General features: G+C 43.9%; 1 protein-coding gene across 1 annotated transcript in view; it reads right to left on the minus strand.

Annotated features, from left to right (window-relative positions):
• Positions 1–5607, minus strand: part of Rassf3 (Ras association domain family member 3) — a 69862-nt gene extending 64255 nt beyond the window's left edge. Inside the window, exon 1 of the mRNA XM_048360291.1 lies at positions 5325–5607. Within this exon, the coding sequence (XP_048216248.1) occupies positions 5325–5435 (111 nt within the window). The 5' untranslated portion in view covers positions 5436–5607. The remainder of the gene's footprint in view (positions 1–5324) is intronic.
• Positions 5608–27575: the final 21968 nt, after the last annotated feature.

Raw genomic sequence — 27575 nt, forward strand, 5'->3', positions numbered from 1 at the left:
CTAGCCTTGAGCACAAAGGAGGCTCAGGGACAGCACCCAGGCCTTGAGTTCAAGTCCCAGGACTGGCAAAGGGGGGAAAAAAAGGCTTTAGGGGGAAGGAATGTGTCTATTTTAAATGAGTGGCTCAGGGAACATTTAAGTCGATGCGCAAAGGACTTCAGGCCAAGGTACCAAAATAGAATACAGTAAGATGGATCCTGAAAGGTATTGTGAAGGCTATAATGACTGGGGTTCACTACCGTTTAAAGGCTATAACAAGCTGGATATGGTGGCACACTCTACAGTCCCAGCTACTTAAGAGGCTAAGGCAGGTAAATCACTTGAAGAGTCTATAATTTCAAAGCCAGTCCAGACAACACAGTGACACCCATCTCAAAAAGTAAAATAAGTACAGAAGGACCATTCCATTCACCAGTGAACAGTCACCTGAGTCTTATGATAGATATTGAGCTTAAGGCATTAGAGTGAGAGCTTCCTGCTTGCTAGGTAGTGTATTATTCAGCTCTCTGCTGGGACAAGGGCAGAGCAGTCTGCCTTAGTCTCATACATCATACAAGAGGAGCACCTTTGCATGCATCTACCCCATACACTACCGTGTTTTCAATATCCCTTCTAAAGAGGGACCTTACCACTAGCTGATGGCATGAGGCTAATAAATTAGGAGTCAAAAGCAAGCTTCCACGAGGACTTGCCTGTATTTCTAAAGGTAGTTACTTATGCTGGAGAGGTAGGGAAAAGCAAGGGCTATGCTCAGGACTCAGAGCTGGAGATCAGACCCCACCAGGAAGCAGAAAAAGAATGTTCACAGTATGACAGGCACTGACTGCCAAAGGAAGTCTAAAAAGAATAACTGCACTATTGGATATTTTTAGCTTTTCTTGCTGTAAATGTTTTGTGATACTGCTTTCCAAATAATTCCAAATCTTGCAAGTTAGCCAGAGGAAGAAACAAAATAGAGCATATTGCTCATATAGGAGGCTGGAAGAATGAAGACTTGTTTCTCTTTGAAATTCTGTTTAAATGAATATGCCTTTTGAGTCTCCTGCTCACACAAACACAGAATTCCAGTGGATTAAGAGTGTAAGAATAGAATAGATCAGTCATGCAGGCAAGATGTGCAGATTGCCCCCTTGCACCAAGTCAAAGGGACTGTGGAAGTATTTACCTGTATACCAACAACAAAGTGATTAAGACTGGTATGGCTGGGCTGGGAATATGGCCTAGTGGCAAGAGTGCTTGCCTCCTACACATGAAGCTCTCGGTTCGATTCCCCAGCACCACATATATGGAAAACGGCCAGAAGGGGCGCTGTGGCTCAGGTGGCAGAGTGCTAGCCTTGAGCGGGAAGAAGCCAGGGACAATGCTCAGACCCTGAATCCAAGGCCCAGGACTGGCCAAAAAAAAAAAAAAAAGACTGGTATGGCTAAGATACCTCAAACACTGTAAACTGCTATTCTTCTTTCACCCCAATGATCTACTTCTAAAACCTCCCATAGAAACACTAATAAGAGACTGCAACTCATTAGTGTGGATTCTGGCAATAAAACAACCAAATAAAAGGCCACAAAACTATGCAATGATAATGAGAAATCCCAACTGACAAACAAGGTTGTTAGTGGAGTGTCACAAGCCTGCCATATTAAACACTTCTTTAGTGTTTTTAACTTTTTAAAAAGTGTGGGTGTTTCAGAATATAATTTCAAGTTTCTTGATTAGTCTAGACTACTATTAAATCAAAAACTATTTCCTTATTCCTATTAACTACCAAAGGCTTAGGGAAAGAGGAGATTGCTTTAGCTGAGAGATAAGACATGCTCTCAAATTACACTAATAGTTTTAGGTTATTTTGCAAATAGAAATGTGTCCTGTATGTAGAGATCATTTTACTTTGTTGGGAAAATAGAAAAGGCAAGTGGAAAATTACCGGCATTTGGGGTTCTGCTTAAAACCATGATTAGGTGGACCATTTGAAAAAGTGAATCCAGACACATGAATTATGAGCACTGTAACAACAAGATGTGCAAGCCAGAGCTGATATTTTAAGAAACTTCTACTTTTAAAGACATTCATATCTGGGCTGGGAATGTGGCTTAGTGGTAGAGTGCTTGCCTAACATACATGAAGCCCTGGGTTCAATTCCTCAAACTACATAAACAGAAAAGGCCAGAAGTATGGCTGTGACTCAAGTGGTACAGTGCTAGCCTTGAGCAAAAGAAGCTTAGAGACAGTGCCCAGGCCCTGAGTTCAAGCCCCAGGACTCGTTTAAAAAAAGAGAGAAAGAGATTCATATGTGCAAGAATAAGTCAAATTTCAAAGTGAGGGGCTGGGGATATGGCCTAGTGGCAAGAGCGCTTGCCTCCCATACATGAAGCCTTCGGTTCAATTCCCCAGTACCACATATACAGAAAATGGCCAGAAGTGGCGCTGCGGCTCAAGTGGCAGAGTGCTAGCCTTGAGCAAAAAAAAAAAAAAAAAAAAAAAAAATTTTCAAAGTGATCATTATGCCAAGAAGTAACGAAAAGGGAAGTAGAATTTAAGTCAGACAACCCCAGTTCCAGCTGTTCTGGTATCAAAATGTGGGCACTTAAGACACAGAATCTACTTTTTCTCATTGAGTTCTGAAGAGACAGAGAGAGAGAGAAAACTTGAGACAGGAATATGTTTGAAAATTATAAAGATCTGATTATTATCCTGCCAGGAAAACATTCAACACAGTAATCACTGAGCAGCAACTGTCTATTAGGCACTGTTCAAGCCCTGCAAAAAGTCCAATCATATATAACATTCAAACTGCCTCAAAAAGCCTGAGTGTTGATTTCCTTCTGTCCTACAGACAGGTTTTAATCCTTCCCCCACCCATCCCGCTCTGCCTTTTTTAAGTTTTAGTTTTTTAAGTTTTAGTTTTTTATTGCACTTAGGGATGGAAAGAAGATAGAATGTCCTCTTTCCTGGCAAAAATGAAAATTTCTTACTTCCAGGAACATCCTTCTTCTCTATCCTTCATTCACCATAAATGTCTTGCTTTCTCTGGATATTTTCAAGGGTTCTAGAAACCACATTTTCCTAGCTTTTCCACCAGATGGTACAGCATAAAAAGAAATTATATCCATTATCAGTGATAGCTCCTATGACAACTCCAATCCTTCAGTCTTTCTAGAGAAAAGGTTAATCTCTACTACACTATATATCAGATGTGTTTACCTTATTCTTACAAGCACAAGCCCAATAAAATGGAGGCTTATTTGACCTTACCTAAAAAAAAAAAAAATTAGAACATTTTGCTTTACAAGTTTTACTTCCTTATTCACAAATCTTATCAGGAACTTAAAAAGTTTCATTCATTTCTTTAAATAAACAAAAAAAATGCTCATTAACGTTCAGGGTTTAGAACCCTTTTTCTACCTGTCAGATATTCCCAGTGAGTTAACTCAACACCTGCAATGTGTAATTGATGGAAGGAGAAAAGTATAGGCAGATGGTACATATTCAGGTTTCAAGTCAGAAACTATTGCTAGCTCTCCTGATTGGTAGCACAAACTTCAAAAGGCATATAAATGTCTATTTTGTGTGTGTGCATAGAGAGAGACATATATATGGATATGTGTATAGATGCATGTGTTTATATATAGTGTGTGTGACTATTGCATAAATTAACACAAACCCACTATTTGTATCTAAGTCAAGGAAGATTGTCTTGACCTTTTAAAGCCCTAGAGGGCTCTCATGAAGTTCCTATCTGCCCTTGTGGAAGATAATCTAGCACCTAAAAACTCCAAATGTTTGCCACTTTCTGGAAATTACTAGCCAGCTCTGAAACATTTCCAACTAGCACAATAAGCTAGTGTCTCATATCAAATGGCAAGAGAAACCTAAGTGTTCAGAGAAAACGCAAATGGGACGGAGAGGGGAGGCCTAGAAACACAGACAAAAGCAAGGTGTAAAGCCACGCTTGAGGAATTGGGTGTGGAAGTATCTCTGACTTCCAATTCACCCCATTAGTGTACACTCTACTAATTAGAGATCACTTGAGTCCAACCTTTTAGTCTGAGAAACATTAAACACGGACCAACCGCCGCCCCGTGTTTAACTTCATTCCCAGGTAAACCCTTGTTAAGAGTAAAGAAACTTGACTTCTCCCCTAAGCCCGCCCATCCCTCTCCCTCTTCTTTGGCAACTTAGGAGGCTGGAAGAGACTAAGAGCTCCCAAATCTTAGGAAATGGTTCACGAAGCCAAGGATACACTAGACAAATTGTCTCACCATCACCCATGCCCCCCCCCCAAAAAAAAACCTCATGACCCATCCTCTCCTTTCCCTGAAGGGTTTCTCCAGCTTCTAGCCTTCAGGACTGTCTGACAGAAACGTCTGTTGAGCTGATGGGCGCCTGCTGTGTTTGAAAAGCAACAGGTTTGAACTTCCATTTCAGCTCTCTAATCTGCTGTGAGCGTGGCCGGCTAGGCCGGGCTCCCGGGTGCGGCTCCCAGGCTAGGAGGCTGGACCGACCTCAGAGGTTCGACCCGAAGTGCCCCGTTTGGAAGGCTCAAAAGAAAAAAAAAACTAGTCACGATCTCGAAACTGGCACAAGTTCCCTTCCCATCTTCTCCCAAGCCATGCTTCCCACGGCATGCTTCCTCCAAAAAAGGAAGAAACCGACCTAAAGCTCAGCCCCCGGCCGGCTAGTAATCTCCCTAAGCCCGGGAGCCTGTTTGCAAAACCTCTCGGCTTTGCAGGAAGCTCATGATCTTCAGTCTTGCAACCTAGATTTTTTTTTTACGTACTTATTTTTAGTGAGCTGTTACTACCGTCGGGTCCCTCATGGACCTCCGCACCCTCCCCCTCCTCCCCCTCCTGCGTGCCCCGAGCAGGGTGGAAGGGATCGAGCGAGGGGTGTCAGGTCACCCCAACTCCAACGCCGTCCCTCCAGCCACGGCGCGGCCGCGCAGGGAGGGAAGGCGGGCACGGGGACGCGACAGAGGGGCGCGGGGACTGTGGCCCCGGGACGCTTCCCAGCTCGGAACCGCTCCCCGCCGTCGGAGCCCCCGGGCGGAGCCGCGGAGGCCATCTGGCGCGGAAGGCGGCGGCGAGCCCTCCTCCTCCCGCGCTTCCTCCGCCGTCCGTCGCCTTCCCTCGCCCCGGGCGACCCGGTCGCCCCGCGACCACAGCTTCAGGTTCCGAGCTCGTCCCCGCGACCCCAAAGCGCAGAAGCAGCCCCTTTCCGGGCCACTGCGAGCATCCCCAGCGCGCCGCGCACGGACACGTGGAGCCGGGGACCAGGGCGGGGGTGCGGGCGCGGACCCCGGGCGCGGGAGCGCGCCGCCCACTCACTTGCTGGCCGGCGCGAGGCTTGCCCTGGGGCGCCCTCCTGAAGAAGGAGGTCCTGGCGGTGAAGAAGAAGTCCTCGGCGTCCTCCTCCAGGCTGCTGTAGCCGCTGCTCATGCTGCTGGTGCCGTCGCGCGCCGGGGGCCTTCCCGGGACGCAGACGGACAGGCACGGGGTGCGGCGCCCGCCCGCCCCGCGAGGTTCCGGGCGAGCGGCCCCCAGCCGCCCGCGGGCCGTCCTGCTGCAGCTGCGGCCGCCGCTCAACCCGCCGTCCCGGATCCGCCCGAAGTTTCCCCGCCCGGCTCCTGGAGCCGCACGGCCCCGGTGCGCCGGCAGCCACACCCCCGTCCGACTCCCGAGGCCACGCCCCCGTCAGGCTGTCGTTGCCAAACCCCACGCCCAGTGACCGCGCCCCTAGGGGGGGGCCACCGAGACCACGCCCCGCACACTCCAGTCACGCCCCGTCCGGCTGCAGAGGCCACGCCCCTCTCCGCCGGGTTCCGGCTCCTCCCACGCGGCCGCAGGTGAGGGCTCCCAGCTACAGCAGCGGGACGCCTTGCAGTTCGGCAGAACCCGGAAAGTTCGGTCGATGGGTGGCTGTGCGCGCCGGACCTGCATGTGCCCTCCCAGCCTCCTGGAAACTGCAGATTCCTAGGCAGTCTGTCTACCCTCCTTCTCCTTCCCCCCACCCTCCTACTGTAGCCTAAATTTGGGGGAGGTCGTCCTGTGTCTGTACCCGGCTGGCTTCCTCTTCCTGGGGTCTTGGAGGACAAAGCCCTGGCAACCCCCAGACCCGTGTACGACCAGTAGCAACAGCACTTTCTCCTGAACCCCAACAGCTTGCCCTCCTAGTGGTTAAAAAGTTAGTAGAGATGGGGGCAGGGACGGGGATGGTGGTGGGATAACAACTGGATCGAGTTTATTATTCAAACGAAAACATCCTCTCTGGTCACTGATTTGAGGTCCTGTCTTAGATCCTTCTTTCTAGAGAAGGTTCATTCCCGACAGATGGTGGCCAAGGTGGTTATGATTTTAGAAGCCATTTGGTAGAGAGGAGGGTGGACTAGTTCCAGAGTCAGGACAATAGAGTACTAATTAATTAACTATGCTTTATAAATGTTCCCTTCTACTGCCAGCTGCTCAAAATCACTTCCAGGGATGGGTTAAATGGTAGGGGGTAAGGAACCAGGGAATTCTACTTCCTCACATAGAAGATAAAAAGTTCCCATTTTTCTAGAATCGTTCCAGTCAGCTTATCCTCTTATAAAATGTGAATTATTTCCTTTGAGCCACTTTTTGCACATTCATGTGCCAGGGTTGATTTAAATCCCAGTAATTCCTTTCACAGGTATTGATTGACTGTGTGGTATGCTAGATTCAGCACACATGATTCACTGGGGGAGGAGGGAAGTGAGGGAAGGTTAAAAAAAGAGAAAGTTATCACTTCTAAAGTTATCTTCCTCAAAACAACTCGACCAAGTAGTTAGTGCTATTTTATGCCAGATTTACACATAGAGCTAAGGGTAGCAATAAAAGACAGGGCTAGGACTACTCTTGGCTGCTCCAAAGGTCTTCATATAAATCTTCTGAGTTCATTGCTTGATTGGCAGTCAGCCATGCTCATTTGTGAATTAGTGGGAGGAAGAGCTGGACCAGAGGTGACAAGAAAAGCAAATTAACTCATGTGTAAACTTAAGATGGTGGTGCACACCTGTAATCACAGCACCTATGTGGAAGTTAAAATAAGAGGATCATACAGCCTAGGCTGTATAGCAAAACCCTGCCTCAAAAAAAAAGCAAACACACAGGAATTGGCTCCAGGAGCAGACCTACTTAACCTTCTTTCAGGTTTACTCACACATCCAGCTTGCAAAACAGGTCCACACGATTTGCAACCCCAGCAGGACATTGCAGTTCCAGCCTACTTAGTATGTGCTGTAGTAAAGGCTTTTCCCAGCCATAGAACTAATGATTAGAAACCAGGAATTCTGTCTCAGTTGTTCCACTCAGGCCAACCTGATCCCTGTGGGTGGCTTATAAGGGAATAGGTCAATTAACAAGGAAAACATTTTCCTACTTCTGTTATTTCTGTATTCAAATGCTATCAGCTTTCATTAACATACTTTTTTATTTACTATGCCAATCTAAGAGCAATGCGTAGGTAAAGAAATGGAAAGAACTTGTTATAGCTAGAAAGAAGAAAATAAGTTCAACCAAAATGAGTTATTAAAGTTTGAATTCTTAGAGGAAAAATATGAAATGGAAAATATATATTCAAAGTGCTTTTATCATCTACCACATCCTAAGTATAATTTTTCATATTATTTTTGAGTTCTAAGGAACTGAATTTGTTATTTGTCAGCACACCATCAGAATCCATCATTATAAAAAGGCATAATTAGGAGGGGGAAGGGCTATGATTCAATGGTAGAACACCTTGGGTTTGATCCCTAGCACCAAAAAATAATAATAATAATAATAATAATAATAATAAGTTAAAGAAATAATGAAGTAGAGGCACTACTTTTTTATTTTTTATTTATTTATTTTTTGCCAGTCCTGAGCCTTGGACTCAGCACTGTCCCTGGCTTCTTTTTGCTCAAGGCTAGCACTGTACCACTTGAGCCACAGATCCATTTCTGGCCATTTTCTATATATGTGGTACTTGGGAATCAAACCCAGGGCTTCATGTATACGAGGCAAGCACTCCTGCCACTAGGCCATATTCCCAGCCAGAAGCACTACTTTTAAGTAACAAAAATATAAAGAAGGGTAGAAGGATTGACATTCCACTTCCTAAATGCAGCATAATAATCAGATTTCTGTATTTCTCTTACAGCATTTTAATAAAAGCATGGGCTTAAATTTTGGCTTGTGAAATTAGCATTTGTAGAAATTCAAACCACTGTCTTAAGCAACTAGACATTTAGTTCAGTTTTGAAAGGACCTATTGTTAAACATAGAATTGAATTTACAAATGGAGTCTGTCACCAAAAATTGTACACAAGAGCCTATTGATTTAGCATTATAATCTAATAATCTTTTATTTCTATGTTTCATAAGGAATATATCCAAAACAGTAAAATGTCTGTAAATTTATAAACACACAAATACTTCAAATTTTAATTACTTTCCACAGCAGTTGCTTTCCTTATGCTAATGAAAAGCTGAGGCTTTATTACAATTTTGTGTGTATATATACAACTACTAGGGCTTGAAATCAGAGCATGGGTGTTATCCCTTATTGTTTATTACTCAAGACTGGTGCTCTACCACTTCAGTTCATAACTCTACTACTGGCTTTTTGTTAGTTAATTGGAGATAAGAGTCTCAAGAACTTTCCTACCCAGGCTAGCTTCAAACATCAGTCTTTAGTCCTCAGATCACAGCCTCCTGCATAGAATTACAAGTGAGCCACCAGCTCCCAGCTATATATATAATACACACACATCACATAGATATCTATAGTTAGATAGATAGATAATATGAAACATTTTAATTGCAGTGCCAGAGATCAAAATCACTCCACAAGCATTCTATACTGAGCTACATCCCCAGATAAAAGTCTTAACCTGTCTTGCTCAACAAACAATTGAGAGAAAAATCATTTCCTTAATGTGATTATCAATTACAAAGTTTAGATCAGATTCAGATTTCTTAAGTATTATATATCTAAGTTTACAAATAATAGAAACAAATATAAAAAACATAGAAGGGGAGCAGGGAGTTTAGTAATAGCTTGCCTAGCATGTTCTAGGAACTGAGTTCCAAAACCACAAAAAAAGAAAAGAAAAAATTTTTACACATAACTCATCCCTTGACTAAATATATTTAGAAGTAAAACTGTTCTTATGTTGGGCTGAAAATGTGGCTTAGTGGTAGAGTGCTTGCCTAGCTTGCATGAAGCCCTATGTTCCATTCCTTAGTACCACATAAACAGAAAAAGCCAGAAGTGGCGCTATGGCTCAAGTGGTAGAGTGCTAGCCTTGAGCAAAAAGAAGCTCAGGGACAGCTCCCAGGCCCTAAGTTCAAGCCCCAGGACTGGAAAACAAACAAACAAAAAAATCCTTGGTCAAATTGTCTTAATAAAGGTAATACATCACCAAAAATTAATTTCTGAATTTTACTATGCAAATATGTAGATACTTGGGGCTGGGAATATGGCCTAGTGGTAAAGTGCTTACCTCCTATACATGAATCCCTGGGTTTGATTCCTCAGCACCACATATATAGAAAAAGGCAGAAGTGGCACTGTGGCTCAAGTGGTAGAATACTAGCCTTGAGCAAAAAGAAGCCAAAGACAGTGCTCAGCGTAATGTGGAGGTCAGATCTGGCCAGCGCCATCATTGGCTGTTGAGGGGTGTCAGATTGACTCCATCTCAGATTAGTTAAAGAGAACAGAAGCCTATTCCATCTTCACTAAGATCTCCCCCCACCTTATCCAGGGAAGTTCCCCTTCACTGTGATAAGATTGTGTAAACTGCTTAACCACCTGAGTAGTAGAACATTCAAGGTTAAACCTGAGCCCTCCCAAGAGTAGGCGTATCCACTTACATCATGTGAGCCCCACCAAATCCATGCCCCAAGCCTAACTAACATGATAGGTTGGTTCAAACAGTTGCTATGAGGCATACTGTAACTCCATTGGCCACCTGCGTGTGGCCTGGCATGCTCTGTAAGTGTTGTAACCTCATTGGCCATCTGCATGTGGCAGGCTTGACCATGTGGTGTTTGCCTTTATAACCCGACCCTGAGTGTGGCCCGGGGCACGTAGTCCCAACTCCCGAGTCTGGGCAGTGACCCTGGCCAGCCAGCCTGGTTTTTACAGTTGCGGTTCCAGCTCCTGAGTCTGGGCCATGATCCTGGCCAGTCAGTATACTTTTTACTTTCCCAATAAATCCATCTTTTTACTTGAGACTGTCTCTGAGTGGTGGACTCTTGGAGGGATGGGGGATCCCCCCACCCTCGGACCCCATTACATTGTGGTCCCCTCCCTTGGGGGAACCCCATTACACTCAGGCCCTGAGTTCAAGCCCCAGGACTGGCAAAAAAAAAAAAAATGTAGATGCTTTTAACACATACATACACACATTGAAAAGCAGAGAAAGAACTAGGAAGCAAATTTCCAACATGAATGACACAGGGTTGATATATGTAAAATATAAAGAGCTCCAAAATCAATCAGAACATTGAGCATCTTTAATAAAAAAATAAGCAAAGGCCAGGCCAAATAGTCCATAAAAGAAAAAAATGTAGAGCTGGGTACAATAACGAATGCTTGTAATCCCAGCTATCGAGACTAAGATGATAATCTTGGGTTCAAAGCCCAGCCTGAGTAACATAGTAAGAAGTCACCAAAAGAAAGAAAGAAAAAAACCATAAAAAACAGTCATGCATTAAAGCATTCACACAGTCAACAAATATTTATGTTACATTTATGTGTCTATGCAACTATGCTATCTGCCAAATATTGGTCTCAGTACAAAGGATATATCAGTGGACAAAACAGAATTTTTTAATTTTTATTTTTTGCCTGTCCTGGGGCTCAAACTCTGGGTTTGGGTGCTGTTTTTGAGCTCCTATTTGCTCAAGGTTGGCACTCTATCACTTGAGCCACAGCTCCTCTTCTGGCCTTTTCTGTGATTAATTGCAGATAAGAATCTCAGGGACTTTCCTGCCCAGGTTGGCTTCAAACTGCAATCCTCAGGTCTCAGCCTCCCAAGTAGCTAGGATTAGAGGCATGAGCCACTGGCATGCAGCCAAAGTCGGGTTATATATTTTAGTAGGTGTTAGCCAGGTGCCAGTGACTCATGCCTCTAATCCTAGCTACTCAGGAGACTGAGATCTGGTTTAGAGCCTTTCCTGGAGGACAAATACAAGAGCCTCATCTCCACAATGAACTAGCAAAAAGCCAGAAATGAAGGTGTGGCTCAAGTAGTAGAGTTCTAGCTTCAAGCAAAAGAGCTAAGAGACAGTGCCCTGGCCATGAGTTCAAGCTCCAGTATGGGATAGCTGTATGTATGTATGTATGTATGTATGTACATATATATTATATATACACATATGGAGTTGGTAGGAGACAGAAAATATAAAGTAATTAAATATAAATCATGAAAAGCTGATATTTAAATTAAGGATAAATAATCAAGAGTGTTCGATATGAAGTAGTTATTGAAAGTTTCACAAAAAAAATTACATTGGAGCAAATATGTGTAGGAGGTGAAGGAGCCAGCCCTGTGGATCTGTGTCAGAAATGCTTTTCAGGCAGAGAACAGGAAGTGAAAAGGTCCTAGGGCAAGAGCTTCTTGATTAGCTATGATTACAGTCCTAAGCCACCTGGCAAAGTTTGTTTGTTTGTTTGTTTGTTTGTTTTGCCAGTCCTGGGACTTGGACTCAGGGTCTGAGCACTGTCCGTGGTGTCTTTTTGCTCAAGGCTAGCACTCTACCACTTGAGCCACAGCGCCACTTCTGACTTTTTCTGTTTATATGGTGCTGAGGAATCAAGCCCAGGGCTTCATGCATGCGAGGCAAGCACTCTACCGCTAAGCCACATTCCCAGTTCACTTCTTTCTTTCTCTCTCTCTTTTTTTAAATATACTGATTCTGAGGCTGAGGTGCCAGACTTTGAAGTTAGGCCCCACCACGTGAACCCCATTTTAGAATCGAACCCTGAGCCAATCAGATTTGTACCTGTGTTCTAATCTTGCTTGCACAGCTGATTGTTGTAACCTTGTTCTTTGCCTTTATAAGCCCTGTGTAATCACAGCTCGGGGCTTCCTCCTAACCTCCGCTGTGTCTGTGGGTAGGACGAGGCCCGAGTTGGCAGCTCGTTAAATAAAGCCTTGCCTTGCTTTTGCATTTCGGAGTGTCTGAATCTCGGTGGTCTTCTTGGGGTGGTCTTGAAACTTGGCACAACATTTGGGGTTTCGTCCGGGATAGCCCCAGAGACCCCGAGATCCCAGACTCCGAAGGTAAGAAAACAGCACTGTTCATTTGTCTTGTCCTGTAATTTGTCTGCTTGTCTGTTTTGCTTTTGCTTATACTTGTAGGGCGCGAGTCAGTTTGGTTTTTGGCCGGAACTGACCAGGAGGGCCTCCTAAACGAGACTCAACCTGCCCACCTTGTACTTGGGTCTGCTCCTTCTGCTTATCTGGCAGGAGGTTGTGGGCCAACTTGGGTCCACTCCTCCTGTACCCTGGCAGGAGGTTGTGGGCCAACTTGGGAGATCTCCAACTCGTAACTCGGGTCCACTCCTTCTGCACCCTTGCAGGAGGTTGTGGGCCAACTCGGGTCCACTCCTTCTTACAGGAGGTTGTGGGCCAACTCGGGTCCATTCCTTCTGCACCCTTGTAGGAGGTTGTGGGCCAGCTTGGGAGATCTCCAACTCGTAACTTTTCTCAGGCCTGTGTGTTTTCCTCCTTTTTTATTGTTTTGTTTTTTGTAGCCTTTTGGACTGAACTTCTGATCAGAGCTATGGGTAACGTTCTATCTTGAGGACCTCCATCTAGCCCCCTAGACTTGATCCTAGCTCACTGGAGGGAGGTTAAGGAGATAGCTCAGAACCAAGGTGTGGCCCTTAAAAAGGAAAAGTGGATCACCCTGTGCAAGTCAGAATGGTCCACCTTTGAGGAAATTGAGGGAGCTTTGACATAGGGAGGAAGCACGGAGGAGGAAATGTTTCCCGCTCCATACTCCCCATCCCAGTTAACTCTACAAGAGGAGGACTCTGAGGAAAATGTTTCAGCTGTGCCCTCCGCTCCGGAGGGTCCTGCCCAGTCAACTCGCCGGCGCCGACAGCCCAGGACACGGATGCATCAGCCCCAAGTCCAAGTCCTGACCCGCAGCCGCCGACGGGGTGGATGTAGGGCCAGCCCAAGCCACCCACAGGTGGCAGGGAGTGACCTCACCATGCTGCGCTCTCATTTCTGTGTTGTTTGTAAGTCTAACAGTCTCTTTTGTGTCAAACCTGCATAGCTCATTGGAAAGATGTAATTGCCATTCCAGCTTCTTTGTAGGTTTTTTGTAACAGTTTCCAGCAGGCCCACAGAGAAGCACAGGTGATTCCTACAAGTTTGTCAAGATCTAATACTGACCCTTAATAAGTTCCAGGTAAGAGAGCATGCTTAAAAACTACTTCTGTGTGGACCACCTTGTTGCTTATAATTGGAGTAAAGTGGCCCCTTATAAGACTCATTGATCTGAATCTGCGGTTGGAAGCCAGCCCGGGCAAAGAAAGGTCCCTGTGAGAGACTTGTCTCTAATCAGCCAGCAGAGTGCTGGGAACGGAGTGGTGTGGAGCTCAAAAGTGGTAGGGTGCTAGTCTTGAGCTGGAGAGCTGAGGGACAGCACTCAGGCCCTGAGTCCAAGTCGAAAGTCACTCCTGGGACAAAAGTGATGGAGCATCCAGAGGCAGTAAGCCACTGCTTGGATGGCAGAGATGGTGTCAGATCCTAGAGTCACTCCTATTTGGCCTTTCAAAAGTTAATCAAAGCCGGGAAGTCCTAGAAGAATAGTTCATAAGCATGCCTTTCCAATGCACATGTCTGTCTACTGGGCAGGAATTTGCCAGTCATCTGTGATAGTGGTTAGTAAGGGTAAGTTTGTCAAATGAGAGGATAGATTAAAATCTCACCCCCCACAGTTACTCAAAGCCCTGACTGGCAGTAAGATTTTAAGTTGATACATCTGTTTAGGAAAGAAAGCTTGTAGACCTGAGATTGTGTTGTCCTTATTGAGATCTGTTAAAGGCCTGTCAGCTTGCCAATGCCCTCAATCAACAGATTAACCACGGTGGAAGGGACCCTAGACGGCATCGCCACTTGGGTTCATTGCTTCCACGCCAGGCCAGCTGACCCCTTTGCCCTGGATGACAACTACCGTGATGGAACATGGGAGGTCTCCAAGCACCCAACTCAGCCGCTTTACCTTCGCCTCAAGAAAAGAAAGTTAGACTGAGACTAAGGTTATAGGTTCCTGGCTAGGTAAGGTCTACGCCCCTGAGTCAGCCTGAAGAAGTTACAGAAGATGGATGATCTTCACCCATCAGCCCCCCTTTAAAATCAAGGGACCAGAGTTGTTTTTGGGAAGATGAGGCAGGATAAACTAGAGACATGCAGAACAGAGGTACAGAGAATATTCTTGTAAGAAATGGTGACAGGCCCTTTGGTTACTACATTGGGTCCTACTGGCCCATGCCTTACCTCTATATCATCCCCTAGACATGCAAGCCATTGAAATGGACAGAATGGAGCCATGATTGGCTCCCAAGGTACCAAAAAGAAAAAGGGGGAAATGAGGTGCCAGACTTTGAAGTTAGGCCCCACCACGTGAACCCCATTTTAGAATCGAACCCTGAGCCAATCAGATTTGTACCTGTGTTCTAATCTTGCTTGCACAGCTGATTGTTGTAACCTTGTTCTTTGCCTTTATAAGCCCTGTGTAATCACAGCTCGGGGCTTCCTCCTAACCTCCGCTGTGTCTGTGGGTAGGACGAGGCCCGAGTTGGCAGCTCGTTAAATAAAGCCTTGCCTTGCTTTTGCATTTCGGAGTGTCTGAATCTCGGTGGTCTTCTTGGGGTGGTCTTGAAACTTGGCACAACAAGGCTTTAACTTAAGGTCCTCATGGTAGAATTACAGGTGTGAGCCACCCTAGCCCCTTGAGTTTCATAATCATTTATGTTCATGCTGGCCTCAAATTTACCCTCCAGATGTCTTTGTCCCAAGTAGCTAAGATTACAGTAGGTAGCTTGAGCCACTGTGCCTGGGTAGTTTAGGTCTGTCACTTGAGCCACAGTGCTATTTCCAGCTTTTTCTGTTCATGTGGTATTGAGGAATTGAACCCAGGGCTTCATGCATGTTGGGCAAACACTCTACCACTAAGCCACATTAACAGCCCAGTTTAGGTCCTTCCTTTTCTCTTCTTTCTTTTTTTTTTTTTTTTTTTTTTTTTTGTTGGTCCTGGGGCTAAATTACTAGCTACTCAGGGAGGCTGAGATCTGAGGATGGCGTTTCAAAGCCAGAAGGGCAAAATAGTCCACAAGACTCTATCTCCAATTAACCAACAAAAAGCTGGGCTTAGAGGTGTGACTCAAGTGGTAGAGAGCCTACCATGAGTGAAAACGCTGAGAGAGAGCATGCGATCTGAGGATTACAGTTCAAAGCTAGACCAGGTACAAAAGTCCATGAGATCCTAATCTCAACAAACAAACAAAGAAACTGCAAGTGGAGCTGTAGCTCAATTGGTAGAGCGCTAGCCTTAAACCAAAGAAGCTCAGGGACAGTGGCCAGGTCCTGAGTTCAAGCCTCAGGACCAACAAACACACACACACACACACACACACACACACACACATACACACACACACACCACAATGTTCATGAGATGCCATCTCAGCTAATAGCTGAAGGTTGGCACGAACCTATTACCCCAGGGAAAAATGAAAAGCAAGCAGGATACAGTGATAATTGTATCCCAGGCTGGCCTGGACATAAAATGAGACCATTGAAAATAACCAATGCGAAAGGGGACTTACAGGTATGGCTCAAATATAACACATTCAAGGCCCTGAGTTCAACCCCAGGACCATCATAAAAAAAAAAAAAAGAATGAAAACTCAAGCAAATGAAGCAACAGAAACCACATTTCACTCATAAGACCAGCAGACATTTTGTATAGCAGATTATGAAACAGCGTGCATATGATCACCTATGTGTAACATGACCAGCATTAATATTCTTAACTATGCCAAGCACTGAATTATCAGGGAATTTATCCTAAAGGTCACCTAGACAGACAATTACTACCTTGATAACCTAGATGAGGGGAAAAGTATTGCCTTGTGAGTCACAGACTTGTATGTGAATGACAACCTGTTATTTATTCTTGTGTAACCTTTCTTGTTTTTTGTGGCACTAGAGTCAGAATTCATGGCCTCATGTTTGCTAGGCAAATGTTCTACCACTTAGCCATTTCCAGCTCCTTTTTCTTTGTACTGGTTATTTTGCAATAAGGTCTCATCTCATTTTCTGCCTAGATGCCTACCAGGACCACAGTCCTCCTGCTTTAGGATTCCTATTGTAGCTGGGATAAAAGATACCACACCACCACACTCAGATTCTGCAGTAAGATGGAGTCTCAAGGATTGTGTGACTCTTAATAATTGAATTAGCAAATCTGAGACACGACACAAGCTCATCATCTATCCAAGGGGAACAGCAATACCTCCATTTTGCTTTCTCTTGTTTACTGTAAGAATTAAGTAACAGGAATCATGTAAAGCTCTTGGAGGAGAGCAGAGGGCTGAACAAATATTAGTCTTCATTACCCAACTGGTTACCCTGGGTGCATATTCAGTATTCATAACCCATTTCTTCCTTGTAAACTGAACAAAGGTTTTCATCTAAGAATCCGCCCCTGGGTAAAAGATCCAACTTGAAGTCAGGGGTGGTGCCTATTTCTCAGACAGCTGCAGTGAAGGAATTTCCCCTAAGGGATGCTTTAGGTATAGGCAAATCTCAAGAGCCAACCACTAAGACACTAGACAGAGTAGAAACTCTGCTGAATGGCTTTAGGGAAAGCTCTAAGGAAAAGGTACCTAGCCTTGAAAAACTGACCTCCCACATACCAAAAACAAACAGACAAAAACACCTGTCTTTTCTTCCACTAGAATTCGAATGCCTGAGTGTGTGGTACCTAGGAATTCTAGAACCATGTCAAGGACAAAACTGATACTCTGAATTCGAGGGCTGAACAAGGCAAACATCCTTCATGGGTCTTTGCTTTTTGGTTTGTTTTGGTTTTGTGCCCATACTGGGGCTTAAACCCAGGGGCTGGGCACTATCCTTTAGCTTTTTCACTCAAGTCTAGCACTCTACCACTTGAGACACACACCTACTTATGGCTTTTTGCTGGTAATTTGGAGGTAAAAATGGCATGGACTTTCCTGCCCAGGCTAGCTTTGAACTTGAATCCAGATCTCAGCCTCTTGAGCAGCTAGGTCCCAGCATTTTGTAGATCTTTGAATTAACAAAATTTAAAGCTACCTTGATTAAGCCTTATTATGTGATATAATATTTTTCTTAGCTAGCATGAACCTGTAGTTCCAGTTGCTTAAGAGACTGAGGCAGAATGATCACCTGAGCCCAAGAGTCTGAGATCAGAATAGGCAATATAGTAAGATCCCATTTCGAAATTAATTAATTAAACATGGTATGCTAAATTTCTATTAAAAAATTCTACCACACTCAAATTCTAACTGGGATCAGATGCTCATGCCTGTGATCCTAGCTACTCAGGAAGCTGAAATCTGAAGATCATGATTCAATGCCAGCCTGGGCAAGAAAGTCCATGACTCTTATCTCCATTTAACCACCAGAAAACTGGAAGTAGCATTGTGGCTTAAAGTGGTAGAATGTTAGCCTTGAACAAAAAAGCTCAACGACAGAGCTCAAGCTGAGTTCAAGCCCCACAACCAAGAACAACAACAAAAATTTGACTGCAGGGGGCTGGGAATATGGCTTAGTGGCAAGAGTGCTTGCCTCCCATACATGAAATCCTGGGTTCAATATAGAAAAGACCAGAGGTGGCGCTGTGGCTCAAGTGGCAGAGTGCTAGCCTTGAGCAAAAAGAAGCCAGGGACAGTGCTCAGGCCCCGAGTCCATGCCCCAGGACTGGCAAAAAAAAAAAAAAATTGACTACATTCAAACTCAAAGACAACACTCAAATTCACAGACTATGGAAGTTGATCACTTCCTATTTGGAGAGAAGTCACTAAGGTAGACACTTGGGGACAACCAACATCTCTCTTTTTTCATCTTTTTATTAACTTAAAAAATTAATTTATTTATATTTTGAGACAGATTGTCATTATGTATCTTTCAATCTTCCTGCCTCTACCTCCCACATGTTGGGCTTGCATGCAGTATGTCTGGATTCAGTGTTTGATCAGCCCTATGGCTTTGACCATCTGTCTAGTGACTTCCATTTTGTTCCAACAGAGATAATAAATAATACAAAACCTGAGAGGTAGCATGTTTGGGGTGGACTCAGAAATCAGACTGCCTGTGTTCAAATGCGGGCTAAGACTTTCTGAGCCAGAGTAAATTACCTAACCTGGCTAAACCTCAGTTCTTTCTAGAAACTGGAGGAAGAATAGAACTTTACCTTATAGGATTCTTAGAGGAAGTAAGCAAAAACAAGGCATGTGGAATATTGTGCCTGGAACATAATAAAAGTTCAAATAACAGGATTTGCAAATACAGTTACATGCAAGGGGAGTATTTCTATACTGAAGCACGTCTTCAAAACCTAAGAAAAACTTGTGCTACCTGTGAACCTGGAGGTTTCCCAGGTCTACAGCACAATGAGGATTAGGGAAAGAAACTATTTTCCCATCACTAGATTTGCACATCAAAACAACCTTGATCTGAGCTGAAACATTTCAATGCAGGACATCACCTAGTTTGAGTATTTCAAAATGAGTCCCATGGTTTGGGATTGAGGTTCCAGTACATTTCAGCAGGTTTTACATCATTACAGTGATAAGAACTGGCTGAGGGAAAGCATCTATCTGATAAAAAAGAAAAGCTCTCTGATTACAGCTCGGCTCCAGTGTCTCACTCTGTTATCCTAGCTACTCAGGAGGCTAAGACCTGAGGATCACAGTTCCAAGCCAGTGGTTCCAAACCAGTCCAGGCAGAAAAGGCCCTATGAGAGACTCATCTCCAGTTAACCACTTAAAAACTGGAAGTGGTGCTATGGCTCAAGTGGTAGAGTGCTGGTCTCAAGCACAAAGAGGCTCAGGGACAGCACTCAGGCCCTGAGTTCAAACCCCACAACAGACAATTTTAAACAAAAAAAGCTCCTTGATTTGTATAACACTTAATCATGTCACCTTTTCTATCAGACCCAGGAAGCTTTGACAGTTATACTAACTCTCACTTGTCTCCTTTAAAAGACAAATAAAATGGAGTTGGAAGTGGCCCATTTTAACAGGTTGTAATGGTGTGAATAAAAGGGGAAAACCAGCATTTCTATGTCAGCTTTGTCTTCCCATGGAAAGTTTAAAAGAACATAAATATTCCAGAATAAAAATCAGTTTAAGGGGCTAGGAATATGGCCTAGTGGTAGAGTGCTTGCCTCATATGCACGAAGCCCTAGGTTCAATTCCTCAGCACTACATATATAGAAAAAGCCAGAAGTGGTGCTATGGCTCAAGTGGTAGAGTGCTAGCCTTGAGAAAAAAAAAAAAAAAGCTAGGAACAGTGTGCAGGCCCTGAGTTCAAGACCCAGGACTGGAAAAACAAAACAAAACAAAAAACAGTTTAAGATTGAGAAACCAAATGTAATAATAAAAAGACAATAGTTTAAAAACAAGCTTATGCCAAGGTACCTGTGGCTCACACCTATAATTCTAGCTCCTTTTGAGGCTAAAATCTGAGCACAGTTTCAAGCCATTCCTGGCAGAAAAGTCCATAGGAATTTTATCTCCAATCAATCAGCAAAAAGTCAGAAGTGATGGGCTGGGGATATAGCCTAGTGGCAAGAGTGCCTGCCTCGGATACACGAGGCCCTAGGTTCGATTCCCCAGCACCACATATACAGAAAACGGCCAGAAGCGGCGCTGTGGCTCAAGTGGCAGAGTGCTAGCCTTGAGCGGGAAGAAGCCAGGGACAGTGCTCAGGCCCTGAGTCCAAGGCCCAGGACTGGCCAAAAAAAAAAAAAAAAAAAGTCAGAAGTGAATATATGGCCCAAGTGGTAAAATGCCACCCTTGTGTAAAAGCCTTCAGTGAAAAAGCTAAGGGACAGCACCCAGGCCCTTGAGTTCAAGCCCCAGTACTGGCACATAAGAACAAATACAAAACTAAGCTGGGTGGTAGTGGCTCACACCCGTAACCCTAACTCTGCAGGAGCCTGAGCTCTGAGGTTCACAGTTCAGAGCAACCCAAGCAGACAAATATGAAAGACACTTATCTCCTACTAATCTGCAAAACTCCAAAAGTGGAGATATGCCTCAAGTGGCTCAAGGGTCAGCCTTGAGCAGTAAAAGTCAAGTGAGAACATGAGGCCCTGAGTTCAAGCCATGGTATGCTGTACCAGCACACACACACACACACACACACACACACACACACACACACACACTCACAAAAACCTTTTGGTGAACTTACAGCCTCATAAATTTGGAAAATTTGGGCTGGGGATATGGCCTAGTGGCAAGAGAGCTTGCCTCGTATACATGAGGCCCTGGGTTCGATTCCCCAGCACCACATATACAGAAAACGGCCAGAGGTGGTGCTGTAGCTCAAGTGGCAGAGTGCTAGCCTTGAGCAAAAGGAAGCCAGGGACAGTGCTCAGGCCCTGAGTCCAAGGCCCAGGACTGGCAAAAAATAAACAAATAAATAAATAAATAAATTTGGAAAATTCTAACATAATACTAGACCACTGAGAGTTAAAATATTCATTGGTAATTTCTACTAGCTATACTGGATCACAATGGAGAATTCAGTCTTATGATTTAAACAAAGCTAAACAGATGGAGCCTACACTGTGTGAGTTGTACCCATGGTGGATAAAACAGTGGAGAATCTAGTTTCCTTCAGTGGGAAAATAAAACAACAACAAAAAAAGCATTAACATTTGTATCATTTTGGCAAAAATACAAGACTCCCAAAGGGCATTTGAAACTAAAACTTAATTAGAAGGGTTGTTCCTCAAATAGTTAGGGATTTTACTGTGTAAACACATTTTGTTTGCCCTTAGGAAAGTACTAGCTTATTCATGTACAATGAAAGAAATTCTGGGAGAGGGAACACTAAAGCAATTTATGTGGGGCTTTTTGGGGTTTGTGCCAGTCCTGAGGCTTGTACTCAGGAGCTAGGCACTATCCCTGAGCCATTTTGCTCAAAGCTAGTGCTCCACCTTTGAACTACAGCTCTATCTTCATGTTTTGTTTTGTTTTTTAATTTGGGTGGTTAGTTGCAGATACTATCATGGACTTTCCTTCCTGAGCTGGCTTCAAAATATGATCATCAGATTCCAGTCTCCTGAATGGCTAGCTCACAGACATGAGCCAGGAGCACCCAGACAGATTCTCAAAGATAAATATTATTCAATCAGGACTTTGAATTTTCCAATATCTATTGATTTTTAAAAATGTATGTATAAGCAAGGTTGCCCTAGATAGCCCAAGCAAGCCATGAACTTCTATTCATTTTATGTCAGCTTTCCAAGTGCTGGGTTTACAGGTGTGTACCACCATGCCCAGCTTTCCAATATTCATTTCGATCCATTCTTCCAATTAATTTCAGTTCTTCCCCATTTCCATGCAGCTGCTAAGGGTTGTTAGCTCTCTGGCCCTTATACTGAATATACTGGATGCAGATAAGAAAAACATTTGATGTGGGATACTTGAAGAATTATGATTCATTTACACTATCCCTGCCCAGACTTCTACAGGCAGAACTGTGTCTGGCACATGAATGCTGTCCTCAGTGAGAGGAGTCACCATAGACACACACACACACACACACACACACACACACACACACACACACTAAATAGGAAGAAGAAAGGCACATTTTTCTGATCATTATGGTTGAGGTTTAATTCATCTCAAGGGGCTGGGAGATGGAAAGAGAAGTGGAGCATGTGCTATGGCTAAATATAGAACATTTATCACAAACATAGGGTGGATATCTGATGGCTGTGTCTCAATAAATGTTACCTCTACCCAGAACCCACTATCTTGACTTTGCAATTTCTTTGTCTTCTGACAGCAACTTTAGGCAAGCAGCAATGTTTTGGGGTCTTTTTTGTTTGTATTTTAATAGAGCCTTCCTTATAAATAGACATGTAATGGTGGTTATAGAATTTTTATACATGCAGCTTAAAGTGGGATGCATAAATTGCCTACATCAAAGGAAAGGAGGGATGGAGACAGAGCTCAGTAGCAGATCACTTGCCTAACACAAGCTAGGGCCTGGTGGCATTTGCAGCATCAGAAAGGGGAAAATAAGAAAAGGAGAGCTGGTGCTGGTGCTGGTGGCTCATGCTTATAATCCTAGCTAATCAGGAGGTTGAGATCTGAGGATCACGGTTCAAACCCAGCCCAGGCAGGAAAGTCTGAGAGACTCTTATCTCCAATTAACCACCAGAAAACCAGAAATGGCGCTGTGGCTCAAAATGGTAGAGTGCTAACCTTGAGATAGAAGCCAAGGGACAGCACCCTGGCTCTGAGTTCAAACCCCAGTATAGGCATAAAAAAAGAAAAATTAAGAGAGAAAGAGAAGAAGGAAAGACGAAGAGAAGGAGGGAGGGGGAAGGAAAAGAAAAGGATGGAAAGAAAGAAAAAGGTGACCAGATAGGTGAAGGCCGAGGTCTTGAAAGAGAAGCTGAGGAGATTTGAATCCTACTAGAGTCAGACCATGGCAAGAGGGGCAGTGGAGGAGACTGGAGGACTTGGGGTTGTGTTGTAACCCCATGGAAAAAAGCAGACAAACAAGCTGTGACTAACTATGGCTTGTGCAACTTCCTGTGGTGCAGCAAGGCCAGTACAGTGCGGAGGGTGGGTGCTTGCTCCATGTTGGGAAATTCAATCCCAGGTCCTTCAACTTTGCTCATCGCTGACTGTGGCTGTCAAAAACAAACAGCTTTCTTCCCCCACTGCACCCACAGGCCTGTGTGACAGAGCCCGCAAAGGTAGAGAAGGAAAAATGTCCTCCACCCTCCTGCTTCCATGCTAAACTTGTTAGAAGGTGGCCTGATGGGAGAAAAGGGGTTGCTACAGCTCCACAGTAAAATACCAGAGGCTCAAACTGGTGGGTATCCCCCATGCTGAGCTACAATTCAACGAGGTGTGGAGAAGGAAATTTTGGACTGAGGGGGTGGCTGTCGGTTGTGTGGAGGTGACTAGAAGTATCTGATAAATAAGGGTCATCTGGTTAAGATTTGTTAGGCAGTCAGCTCGGATGGTAAAGAGTTGAGGGGGAAGGAGAAAATATTCTTCCTGGTACAGGTGAGGGCATCTTTACAAAGGGAAAATTCCTTTTGTGTTTTGGGGTGCTGGGAACCCACCCCAGAAACTACATATGCTAAGTGTGCAATGCACTATCCAGCCACAGCCCCAGTCCCTTCGGTACACAAGTCTGTGCTCAGCTTCTGCTCAATGAACGGTTCTGCAGGTGTGTTCTGCTCAAAATAATCCTCACAGCCAAGTGGCCAATTTTGGAAGGCTGCTTCATCCCTTGCAGTAAAGTGGTGAAAACAATGGAACTACCAGAATGCTCTAGAAGTTGTGCCATTCCTTTTGGCTTCCTCAATCTGCTGCTTTTGGATACCAAAAAGCAATTTTATTCAGATTTGCTATAGGAATTTCTAAATTTTAAGCTTAGGAATTCATTTAATAAGAAAAGTATTTGTATTGTAATTATAACAATGTATCCTCGCCTTTCCAGGTATGTTTGGACATTCAGGGTTGTATTAGCATTTTCTTTGCTAGGGGTTGGGGGCTCATGCCTGTAATCCTAGCTACCCAGGAGGATGTCTGAGGATCACAGTTTGAAGCCAGCCCCAGCAGGAAAGTCAGTGAGACTCATCCCCGATTAACCACCAGAAAACTGGAAGTAGAGCTGTGGCTCTAAGTGGTAAAGCACTAGGTTTGAGTGAAAAAGCTCAGAGACAGCACCCAGGCCATGAGTTCAAGTCCCATAACCAACCACTCCCGCCCCCAAAAAAAGAAAAAAATGGGAGAGGGGGGATATGAGGATTTAGCACCAAGGCAGAGTTCCTATTCAGCATACAAAAGGTCCTGGGTTCACTTCCTAACCTCATAAGACACAAAAATGAACTATAAACACCAAGAGAGAATACAAACTACTTGTCAAAAGAACCTATTTACATTTTATTGTATCTATAAATAGCCTACTTTTTTTTTAAAAAAAGAGCAATATCATGGTAAAATAAAATGTAACAGAGTTAGAAAGCAAACAAAACCTTTAAATCTTGATATGATATACTGATGGATTACACAATTGTGTACGTATGGCAAGCCTGTCAAACTGTGCCCTAAAAAAGAGAATTTCCTTATGACTGTATGTAAATGGTAAATTGATTTAAAAAAATTTTTTTTATATTTGCCAGTACTCCAGCTTGAAATCAGGACCTCAAGTTCTCATTTGGCATTTATTCTCAAGGCTGCAGCTTTACCATTGGAGCCACATCTCCACTTCTGGTTTAATAGAGATAAGAGTCTCAGCTTTATCTCCGCTTGGGCTGACTTTGAACTGAGTAGCTAGAATTACAGATGTGAGCTACTAGAGCTAGGTAATTTTGTTTTGTCTTATTTTGTTTTTGAATCAAAATCTCTCAGCAGAGCCCATGCTGGCCTTGCACTTGGAATCCCCTTACTTTGCCTCCTAAATGCTGAGATGACAGGTAGACACAGCTATTTCTAGCTCAATACAGTGAGTTTTAAGATGGGAGAAAGAAAATGAACAAACTGGGAAACAGTATTGTCAATTTTTTGCCAAAAAGAACAAAGGTCCATGATCCATTTCCAAACTTCTAGAGAAACAATAATCCAAAGATGGTTTGCAGAACAGTAAATAAAAATAGCCCAAAGAAATTAATAATAAACACTCACCTCAAAAGAAAATGCAATCTAATGCTACTTGAAGCTATCACTTCTTTCCCATCATTTCTCAATTCTATGGTTACATGGAATGCAATAGGATTCAAATCCATTAGAGCATATCCAGCAAAACCAGCAGATTATAATAAGCATCTCCTCAATCCCAAAGATACACTGACAAAAATACAAATTCCTCATGGCCAAGGAGATGACCATCCCATTATTTATAATAAACAAAAAACGAGAAGTAGGTGAGGCTGCAGTTCTATGGTAGAACCTACTATGCACAAGGCCTGCAGACCAAATATATTTCTCAGCTGAAATATATTTTTTTCTAGCGTATTTGAAAGTGGTTATTCAGAGAAACTGCAAACTCTATGATCCACAGAAACAGTACTGGGGGTGGGGGATTCTACCCTTTAGAAAAGAAATTTGCAGCTATCTACATAGAGTAAAAAGTGAGCATAGAGGGGCTGGGGATATAGCCTAGTGGCAAGAGTGCCTGCCTCGGATACACGAGGCCCTAGGTTCGATTCCCCAGCACCACATATACAGAAAACTGCCAGAAGTGGCGCTGTGGCTCAAGTGGCGGAGTGCTAGCCTTGAGCGGGAAGAAGCCAGGGACAGTGCTCAGGCCCTGAGTCCAAGGCCCAGGACTGGCCCCCCCCCAAAAAAAAAAAAAAAAAGTGAGCATAGAGAACAGTGTCTCCAGCTGATATTTTCTTTTCTGCCTAAGAGGGGTCTTTCCATTTTTACCTAAGACAGAGAGATTGGGGATTTGAAGCTTCACCCAGACAGATGGCTAGAGGTGACTTTTGTCTGGGATATAACAAGATGACCATTGGTTGAACATGAAAAAAGTGCTGGAGGTGCGGACTTTCCTGCCTGGGATGTCTTTGAACTGCAAATCCTCAGATCTCAGACTCCTGAGCAGCTAGGATTACAGGCATGAGCCACTAGTGCTCTGCTCTCAGTCAGCTTTTATCTATCTGCTCAAGGCTTGTTATACCAAGGATATAACAAGATGACCGCTGGTTCAACATGAGGGCAAAAATTGCCTAGCAAGTGCAAGACCCTGAAGTAAAATCCCAGTACCACCAATACATATGTACATACAGAATGACAGATAGACATTGGTATCCATGTGATCAAAAGAAAGAAAAAGGGAATGGGTAAAGTAAGTTTGGTGTTGCATTCGTTGGGTAACACGTCTGAAATCCCAGCTGCTCTGGAGGCTGAGGCAGGAGGATCACTGAAGCTTAGGGGTTTGAAGCCAGTCCAGGAAACAAACTGAGAACCCATCTCAGAAAAAAAAAAGTGTCAAAATCCTGACAACTGTTTTGATTATTTGTTGCTTTGAAGCACCTTCTGTCTATAGAGAGAATCCTCCTACTTTCGCCTCCCTATTCTTGGATTCTAAGTGTATACCCAAGCTTATCAATTGTTCAATGTGAGTGATAGGCATGTAGGAAGGAATCAGATACACCATACTTTCTTGTGTTGATTTTTCAAATAAAAAGTTTGAAAACCAGCAACACTCCCCATTTTTAAGCCCTCCACTAGGACCCAGTCACAGCCCCTTCATGCTATTGAAATCAGATGAGACCTGAATACCTGCCAAGAAACCTCTTGACATCCTTTCATCTTCAAAGCTCTTTAAAAATCTTAAAGATAGAGCTTCGCTCTTTCATTGAGCAGTAGTTCAGTTAATGGCTGCATCTCAACCTGGATAAATTAGAGAACAGACTATAATAATAACAGCCTGATATGGCTTGGGCCATGGTTTTCAAAATGCTGGAGGCATTTTCTCACATTGTTATCTGCCTTCAGCTACAGGGTCTGTAATTACTGCTGCTTCACGGTGGGAAAGGGAGAAGTCAACTATGTCTCCTAGATCACCACAGAGCTGTGCTAAGACTCAGGTCCCCAAACAGCCAACTGGCTACCAACTACCATATGAAGACTGTGGAGGTCAATAAAAGCAAGAGAAGAGGAGAGTTCATCTTCCAAGTTTTACTTTTTGTTAGGTACTACCCGTTTTAGAAAGACCATCTTAAAGCCCTAAATTCCATGTGTAATGAATAGTCTAGGTGAAGTTAAAAACCTCTGTGTGTGTGTCCATTTCCCTCTTTCCTCCTTCAGTGAGATGAAGAGTACCTCTCTTTATTTGGAAGACATGGGCTTGTGTCTACAAAGTAATTATGGTAGAACCCTGTGCTCAATCTAAGTGTGTGTGTGTGTGTGTGTGTGTGTGTGTGTGTGCTGTCTTTGCCTCATTACTTCCTATAGAGAAGAATTGACCTCATAAATTAATGCTCATCCCATAGTCACAGAACGCATTATTACAGGACAAGCTCTAGTTTATTTTTTAAATTAAAAATTTTTAATTGTTATTATTTATTTATTTGCCAGTACTGGGCCTTGGACTCAGGGCCTGAGCACTGTCCCTGGCTTCTTTTTGCTCAAGGCTAGCACTCTGCCACTTGAGCCACAGCACCACTTCTGGCCGTGCTGGGGAATCGAACCCAGGGCTTCATGTATATGAGGCAAGCTCTCTTGCCACTAGGCCATATTCCCAGCCCTTTAATTGTTATTATAAAGGTGATGTACAGAGGGGTTACAGTTATGTA

The sequence above is a fragment of the Perognathus longimembris genome, chromosome 1 (genome assembly GCF_023159225.1).
Source record: "Perognathus longimembris pacificus isolate PPM17 chromosome 1, ASM2315922v1, whole genome shotgun sequence".
Lineage (NCBI taxonomy): Eukaryota > Metazoa > Chordata > Mammalia > Rodentia > Heteromyidae > Perognathus > Perognathus longimembris.